At 42.3% G+C, this 9594-nt stretch overlaps 1 protein-coding gene across 1 annotated transcript; it reads left to right on the forward strand.

The window, feature by feature from the left end:
- The first annotated feature begins 1205 nt into the window (after positions 1-1205).
- On the forward strand, positions 1206-2407 carry LOC308606457 (zinc finger and SCAN domain-containing protein 5A-like). Its single transcript, XM_081217377.1, has 2 exons — positions 1206-1335; positions 1708-2407. The coding sequence occupies exons 1-2, from the start codon at positions 1230-1232 to the stop codon at positions 2352-2354; spliced, it is 753 nt and encodes a 250-aa protein (XP_081073503.1). The 5' UTR covers positions 1206-1229; the 3' UTR covers positions 2355-2407.
- The last annotated feature ends 7187 nt before the right edge of the window (positions 2408-9594 follow it).

The following is a 9594-nucleotide window of genomic DNA, read 5'->3' on the forward strand; positions in this document are numbered from 1 at the left end:
TCCAGGTCATATAGGAGACTGATCTCGATTGAGTTTTTTCCCTCACAGACCATAGTCCGCATACAAGGACAGGAATTTCTTGTGCGAAGCTCAGAAGTTGAGACGGTTGAATCTGAGGCCAGTGACATGAACAATGAGAGAGGCCAATGCAGGGAACCCCGATCCCCTGTGAGTGAGATACCTCCAGAGAACGGCCAGCAGAAAAGACAAGAGCTGCATATTCTGGCAGGAGCCAAGGACCTGTCAAGGGGGCAGGTGAGTGTGTGATGCCCTGGTCTCTGGAGAGAGTCCGGGAGAACTTAGAAGAGGTTCAGGTGGACATTGCTGCTAGAGTAATTGGGAGTTTTGGCAAAGGACAGGAATGGACCCATTGGCTTCAGGGATTTTCATGGATGCCTTCAGTTCCTAGACATTTTCCAGCTTGCGTGAGAATGAAGACTCATCCATCTTTGTCCCTTTGCCATGAATACGTGTAGTTTTAAGAGTGGGGAGAAAGGAATCCTGCCTCAGTGGAATGGTGCTAGGTCAGTTTGCCGCGGGTAAATGCACTGACAGCTGATTTCCACATGGTTGCTTTCCTCAGAGGCACTTCATAGTTCATAATATGGTCAACCCTTGGAGTTGAAGGAGTGGTTCCCAATTCGACTCATTTTTCCTCCTAGAGGACACTGGAGAATGTCTGGAGACAGCTGATTTGTCCAAATGGGGTTGGGTGTGGGGGAGGGGATGCTATTGATTTCTAGTGAGTAGAGACCAGGGATGCTGCTCATCATCTTACCATGTACTGCGTAACCACCATAAGAAGGACGAATTCAAACAAAGTAGGAAAAAGTGATGAACTTGGGAGAATGTACCCAGGGTCCTTTGCCTCCAGAGTCAGGGGCAGGGAGTATTGGGATGACACAGAGAGTTGTATGCATTGAGAATTCAGAGTGCCAACTGTGGTATCCAGACTTGATTGCAAGATGTGGCCAGTAGAGATCAAGGACAGACTTAGGTATCAGGAGATGATTATCAACTGGGGTGATGGGGGTGGCCCAGAAGTCAGGGCATATCGCCCAAACTGATATTAAGAAAGTTGGAGTCTTAGATCATGATATGACAGGGATGGGGAAAGAGGAAACAGAGCTTTCCATGGACTAAGGTAGATGGGTTATTGACTCCGCTTGGTTGCTCCTTGTCAGGACCAGAATGGTCTCCTGCCAGAGACCTTTCCTGAAACAGGTGAAATGGAGGGTCTGACATCCAAGGAGAACTTGGAGAAAGACCTGATGGAAGACATGGAAGAGACAAGAACCCATCAATCTCAAGAGCCTGAACCTCTGAAAGGTCCTGGTGAGTCTGGAAACTTGGAATTCAGAGGAGTTAGTAACTCCCTTCCTATGGTGGTTTGGGGCTGGGTACCCAGCATTACCATCCCTTGGGCAGGGGTGGGGAGTTGGTTCTCCAAACAAACCTTCTCTATCATCCCCTTTCCAGAGTGTGTCATAATCTAGACTCTTAGGTAGTTTAGTTGATGGGAAGTTCTCTGCCACATCAGCGCTGGGTTTCAATGAGGTTGGCACCACGGAAAATGTTCCTTGTTAAATGCTGTGTGCTGAATCTCTTTTTTCAGAACATTCTGAGAGGGCAGAGGGTGGGAAGAATCCCCAAGAAGGAATTCATATTTCAAATGTGGATGCTGAGCGTTTTCCTCTTGTGTTCCAGAGGGAGAAGTTTCTACTAAGTGTGGATACAGAAAAGGTTCTCTGAGGGGTCTAAGAAGTTTCAAAAGGAAATGGGCCAACAGTCCCAGTTTCCAAGAAGTACATCAAGAAGCAGCCACATCTTTGGACAAAGGAGAATTCTCAGGACAACTTGGGTCACCTTTCATTGATTCACCTAGCACGGTGGGACCCAACATTCTTCCTGAGAGAAAAGAAGCCCGGGCATGGGCACCCTATGAATGTAGGGAATGCAAGAAGAGATTTCCTTATCCATCTCAGCTTACCCTTCACGAGAGGACACACACAGGAGAGAGACCTTTTCGATGCAACACGTGTGCCAAAGGGTTCAAGCAGGCTTCGGACCTGCGAGCTCACGAGCGGATCCACACAGGCAAGAAGCCATACTGCTGTGATCTCTGCCCCAAGAAGTTCACCCACGACTCGACGCTGCGTGCTCACCAGAGGACCCACACCAAGGAGAAGCCTTTCCGATGTGAGCACTGTGACAAAGCCTTCAGCCACAAAGGGAACCTCAATGTTCACCAACGCACCCACTCTGGGCTCAAACCCTACGTGTGTCCCGAGTGTCACAGTGCCTTCTGTCAGCTGGGGACCTTCAAACGCCACCAGAAAATACATTCCAAATAACTCACCCCAGTCCCTGCCCTCAGATGCCAGTGCCTTCTGATCCAAGAAGGAAATTCAGGATAATATGTTACTCATGTAATATCAAGAAATGATGACATTTGGGCTTCCCTGGTGGCGCAGTGGTTGAGAGTCCGCCTGCCAATGCAGGGGACACGGGTTCGTGCCCCGGTCTGGGAAGATCCCACATGCCGTGGAGCGGCTGGGCCCGTGAGCCATGGCTGCTGGGCCTGTGTGTCCAGAGCCTGTGCCCCACAACGGGAGAGGCCACAATAGTGAGAGGCCCGTGTACCGTGCAAAAAAAAAAAAAAAGAAAAAAAAGAAATGATGACATTTGAAGAATTTAGGATTATACTGGAACCTAATGGGGTTCCATTCACGTGAATTAGGAGGATCCTTGAGTGATAACTTATAGTTCCCTTTGGATTTTGTTTTCTACTTTAGTGTAGTCTATGCTTTTCTGATAAGCTTTTGCTTTGTGTTCTTCTTCCAATGAAGTCATGTTTCATTGGTTTTCAGTACTTCATCGTGAAATGAGGCTGCTGTTGATTGTCTTCCTGTTAGGCATGATTTCACTGTAAAATAGGATGCTCCATGTAGGGTGGCCAGATTAAATACAGGATAACCAGTGAAATTTAAATTTCAAATAAACAAACACTTTTCTGTCAAAGAGTGTTCTGTGTATTTCCTCCTCCAAGACTTCTACGTGGAGTAGATAATAGCTGTGTTCTTGTCTATGTGGCCTTTATTATGTTGAAATATGTTTCCTCTATACTTGTTCAGATATTGCTTCCTTAGGTGTTTAGAAAATGGAAGGCTTCCTAAATTGATAGGCATCATTCTTTTTCCCTACTGGTGTTCAACCTCTGGTTTTCTAAATGCCTACTCAGAAATAGATTCTTACAGTTGAGCTCATCAGCTGATATTAGAAAAAAAAGTCTTTAAAAAATTAAAAAAAACTTTTTATTAATTTTATTTATTTATTTTGGCTGCATTGGGCCTTTGTTGCTGCATGTGGGCTTCCTCTCACTGCAGCGAGCAGGGGCTACTCTTCATTGTGGTGTGAGGGCTTCTCATTGCGGTGGCTTCTCTTGTTGTGGAGCACAGTCTCTAGGCACGCAGGCTTCAGTAGTTGTGGCTTGCTGGCTCTAGAGTGCAGGCTCCGTCATTGTGGCTCATGGGCCCAGCCGCTCCGCGGCATGTGGGATCCTCCCGGACTGGGGCACGAACCTGCGTCCCCCGCATCGGCAGGCGGACTCCCAACCACCGCACCACCAGGGAAGCCCCTAAGCCTTATTTACATGAGACAAAATAGTTAGGTAACCCCCCAAGTATCAGATCTCTATTCTTTTTCCCCCTGGAACACTTCAGGCAAATGAGAAAATAATCCACTAAGACAGGAATACCAATCCATTTCCCACCCACCCCCCAAAAAAGCAATCCATAAAAGTCTAGAATAAATAAAGTACCATAAAGAAGTCGACCGCAAAACCAATATGGAATCCTCTTGAATAAATCATGGTTTCTCCTGATGAAGTTTCCATGGAAAATTGAATCCACCTGGATTATCCAAAATGGTTCGTTCCACAACATTAACCCAATCACTCTGCTTACTGGGTAACAGTCAGGGACCCCTGGAATTTCCCCCAGCTTCATATATATAGAGACATTTCATCTCCTGGCACAGTTTGAGAGCAAGTCCGTGACTTGAGGACACTGAGGTCAAGAGGGCTCTGTGGGGTAAGTCCCAAGTGGGAATGTCTAAAGAGAATACTTAGAAATCAGGACAGATAGAAGTGGGTTTCAGAAAGGTTTGGCTTTCTATTCAACTTTCTATTCTCCGAGCTAACTTGGAGACCTTGGGAAAACAACTGACCTCCCTGGATCCTCATATTAACTATGGTTGATTGTTGAACTCTTCTGTGAGATGAGAAGAACTTGTCACCCAAGTGAACCCCAAAACACTAATTCAGAAATATACAAGCACCCCAAGGTTCATAGCAACATTATTTACAATAGCCAAGACACGGATGCAACCCATGTCCATCAACAGACAAATGGATAAAGAAGGTGTGGTATGTATATACAATGGAATATTACTCAGCCATAAAAAGAATGAAATGATGCCATTTGTAGCAACATGGATGGACCTAGAGATTGTCATACTGAGTGAAGTAAGTGAGACAGAGAAAGACAAATATCATATGATGTCACTTATATGTGGAATCTAAAAAATACAACAAACTAATATAACGAACAGGAAGCAGACTCACAGATATAGAGAAAAAACTAGTGGTGACCAGTCAGGAGAGGGCAGGGATGGGCAATATATGGGTGGGGGAGTAGGAGGTACAAAATTTTGGGTGTAAATTAGGCTGCAAGGATGTAGTGTACAACACTGGGAATATAGCCTATATATATATATATATTATATATATATTATATATATTATATATAATATATATATTTATTATTTTTTAAAGATAGGGAATATTTAGCCATTGTCATTAATTTAATGTAACAATAAATAAGTGACAATTAACTCTTCTTAGCAAGTTTGGAACATTTCTCTGATTTCGATAATTGTAAATTGTTGGGTCAAGACACGTGCACATTCATACAACATTTAGTATATTTTACCAGATACAATACCTGCCAGGAAACTAACACTTCACAATCCAGCCAGCAGAGAGCAGGGTCATCATTTTCCTACATTCTTGCCAAACTGGATGTTGTACTTTTTGCCTCCAGAGGCACAAATACAAGGCCATCATTTTGAAGTGTACCTCTTTGCTGGTTAGAATCTCAAAATTGTTGCCTATGGTTGCTTTTTTTTTAATTGAAGTATAGTTTATTTACAAAGTTGTGTTAATTTCTGCTGGACAGCACAGTGATTCAGTCATACATTCTTTTTCATAATCTTTTCATTATGGTTTGTCACAGGATATTGAATATAGTTCCCTGTGCTCTACAGTAAGACCTTGTTGTTTATCCATCCTATAGATAATAGTTTGCATCTGCTAATCCCAAACTCTCAATCCATCCCTCCCCCACCTCCTTCCCCCTTGGCAAACCATAAGTCTGATCTCTGTGTCTGTGAGTCTGTTTCCATTTCATAGATGTGTTCATTTGTGTCTTATTTTAGATTCCACATATAAGTGATATCATATGGTATTTGTCTTTCTCTTTCTGTCTTATTTCACTCAGTATGACAATCTCTACGTCCATCCATGTAGTGGCAAATGGCATTATTTTATTCTTTTTTATGGCTGAGTAGTATTCCATTGTATATATGTACCACATCTTCTTTATCCATTCATCTGTCGATGGGCATTTAGGTTGTTTCCATGTGTTGGTTATTGTGAATAGTGCTGAATATAACCAATATTTTGTAATAACTGTAAATGGAGTGTAACCTTTAAAAATTGTATTAAAAATAATTTAAAATGTCCAAAAAATTAAAATAAAATAAAATACAATAACCAGGACTTCCCTGGTGGCCCAGTGGTTAAGACACCATGCTCCCAATGCAGGGGACACAGGTTTGGTCCCTAGTCGGGGAACTAAGATCCCACATGCTGCATGACATGGCCAATAATAATAATAATAATAAAATAAAATAACCAATGGAATCTAAAAAGTAAAAAAAGGGACAATATAACAAAACAGTCTCACAGAATCAGAACAAACTAGTGATACCAGTGGGGAGAAAGAAGAGGGATGGGCAAGATAGATGAAGGGATTTAATTGGTACAAACTAGTAGGTATAAACTAAGTTACAAGGATGTAATATACAGCACAGGGAGTACAGTTAATATTTTATAATAAAGTATGTAGTATATTCTATAAAAATATCGAATTACTACTTTGTATATCTGAAACTAATGTAATATTGTAAGTCAACTGTACTTCAATAAAAAATAAAATGGAAAAATAAAGTAAAATAAACAATTCTTCAAATGAGGAAATGTTTTGCTAACTGATGTTTCAAGGAATGAGTATCTGTTGAAAAAAAAATAAATCTTTCTGCTGTTAGTGTGGGAATGAATTTGATCCTTCATTTGATAATTCACATGACCTGCCATTTTTTTCTTTTACTAGAATGGTATATTTAAATGTTATTGTTGGACTTCCCTGGTGGCGCAGTGGTTAAGAATCTGCCTGCCAATGCAGGGGACATGGGTTCAAGTCCTGGTCTGGGAAGATCCTTCACGCCTTGGAGCCGCCAAGCCCATGCACCACAGCTACTGAGCCCGCATGCCATAACTACTGAAGCCCGTGCTCCTAGAGCCCATGCTCCACAACAAGAGAAGCCACTGCAAAGAGAAGCCCACACACCGCAATGAAGAGTAGCTCCCGCTCGCCAACTAGATAAAGCCCGTGTGCAGCAAAGAAGACCCAATGCAGCCCCCGAAAAAATAAAAAAATAAGTAAATTTATAAAGAAATATTATATTATATTGAAACATATTATTATTATATTATTATTTATTAGTTTATATTTATTATTATTTATTATTTATTTTATTATTATTTATAATATATAAATATATTATAAATAATAAAATGAAATATTTTATTATACAGATCATTATTATTGACCCCAAAGTATTATATAGAGATCAAGTTGTGCTTACTATATGATAATCTTCCAATTAGATTATAACCTGTTTTATTTATTATGCTATTTTATTAGACTAAATTATGATTTTACATATTTTTATAACTTGTATTGAGGTATAGTTGATTACTATTACATTAGTTTCAAGTGTACGACATAATGATTCAAAATTTTTATAGATTTTACTCCATTTAAAGTTATTATAAAATAATGGTTATACTCCCTGTGCTGTACAATATATCCTTGTAGCTTATTTATTTTACACATGGTCATTTGTAACTCTTAATCCCTTGCCCCTATCTGCCCTTCTCCCCAGTGGTAACCACTCGTTTCTTTTTTAAATCTGTGAGTCTGTTCCTGTTTTGTTACATGCATTCATTTGTTTTATTTTTTAGATTCCACATATGAGTGATAACACACAGTATTTGTCTTTCTCTGTCTGACTTATTCCACTATCATACCCTCCAGATCCATCCATGTTGTTGCACATGGCAAAATTTCATTCTTTTTATGGTTGAAAAATATTCTCTCTCTCTCTCTCTCTCTCTCTCTCTCTCTGGATTTAGCTGTTCTGGACATTTCATATGAGTGGAATCATATACTGTGTGGCCTTTTGTGTCTGGCTTCATTCACGTCACATAATGTTTTCAAAGTCCATCCAGGTTGTAGCATGTAACAACACTTCATTCTTTTACATGGCTGAATAGTATTCCTTTGCATGGATATGCCACTTTTGTTTATCCATTCTTCAGTTGAAGGACATTTGAGTTGTTTCCACCTTTTGACTATTGTTACAAGTGCTGCTATGAACATCTGTGTACAAATTTTTGTTTGAACACCTGTTTCCAGTTCTTTGGGGTACACACACCTAGGAGTAGAAAGTCTGTGTCATATGATAATTCTATGCTGAACTTATTGAGAAATGCAGTCAATACATTTTAATTGAGTAACTGCTCTATGATGGATTCTGGATTCATTAAAATGGTTAAATGGTGAAGTTTATGTCATGTGGATTTTACCTCAGTTTTTTAAAACTATAAAAAGGGGTGGAGGCTGGAGTCACCCTCAGGCTGTAGGTTTCAGACCAATGCAGCAGACTGTGAGCCCCTCTGGGAGCAAGAAGATGCTTGATCTCTCCCTGGGACTCCAGTGCCCAGAGCAAGCCTTATATATTCACACCCTGCACCAACTCTACGTGACCCCAGTGTGACAGGCTGGGGTACAGCAGGGCTGCAGCAGGGGAGCTCCTTGTGCTCTTGGAGCATGCCCTCTAGTGGGAGTGCAGGGGATAAACTAGCAATCACCTGAGTTTCCTAGAAGGTGCTGTGACAGAGGGGAACTGGAGGGGGCAGCTTTGTTCCACTGGGTGGTCAGAAGAACCCCTCTCTGAGGAGAAGATATTTGCACTGAGTGCTGGGGAGGAGCCAGCCGGCTGAGATCTAGGGAAGCATGTTCCAGGTAGTGGGTCAGCTTGGTGAGTGGGAGGGGCAGGGTGAGCAGAGCCCAGTGAGCAAGGAGAGTGGCCTAGGATATAAATCGATGCACAGATACATTTCCCTCCTTTCTTGCCTTCCTTAGAAACGATCCCTGCTGTGCTTTCTAGTGGCCCTGCTCCATCTCGGCTCAACCTTCATGAGTCCTCCGTCTCCCAGGTAGTCAGTCTCACCTCCTGTGAAAACTCCCTGTTCCCTGGACTGCCGATTTGGAGGGTAATGAGTTGGGTCCTTTGAGGAGTAGTGCCTATCTGCCCAGAGGCATGGCAGGAAGGTGTCTCTGAGAAGATGGGCCCAGAGTGTAGCTGAGTGAGCATCTGCAGGGGCCTCCCCCACAACTCCTCTTCAGCCTTTATCAACTCTTTCCCGCTGTTTCTGTAATAAAGTGTACACTTGTTGAAATGGCGGAGTGCCTGGTTCTTCCACTGAGACTTTGCATGTGGGGTGGCAGGTGTGCGAAGAGTCCTATCTATCACATAATTCTGGCAGCAACCCTATAAGAAGGTTCTATTATGCTGCCTGCTTTGTAAGTGGAGAATATAGAAGACTTGAGTCCAGATCCCAGCTCCACCCCTTACTGGATTGCCATTCTGGGGAAGTTATTGTTTCTCAATGCCGCGTTTTACTATCTATAAAGTGGGGATATTAAGAGTGTATACGACCTCTAATCATCACAATCAGGACTAGTCATTTGGTTCATCAAAAAGTTGGTTAAAAGGGGCAATGGAAACTACTTTAAAATCTGTAATTGTACACATATTTGCCAATGCTTTGATATACGACCAGAGGTTGGTTTTGCTTTGTTTTTAGTTTGGGTACCTACAATTTCCAGTTTGTCCTTAAGTGGGGAGCAAAAACTCTTATACAGCAATTTGGGCATAGGGGGAGGCCAGGGATGCTGCTCTACACGCTACAGTGCACAGGACGGCCCCCAGACCCAAATGTCAATAACGCTGAGGCTGAGAAACATGGGTTCACTTTCTGCGTCTCCTCGCTCAAAACGTCCATCCCCTTGTTTGTTCCCTGCTGTCTCCATGGCAACGGGCACTTATCAGGCATTTAATAACGACCCGCTGGATGAATAAATGAAGGCCCAGGATGGGCAGGGGGAGGCGGGCGTGCTCCTGAGA

This window comes from Mesoplodon bidens (genome assembly GCF_964165515.1).
Source record: "Mesoplodon bidens genome assembly, chromosome: 18".
Classification (NCBI taxonomy): domain Eukaryota; kingdom Metazoa; phylum Chordata; class Mammalia; order Artiodactyla; family Ziphiidae; genus Mesoplodon; species Mesoplodon bidens.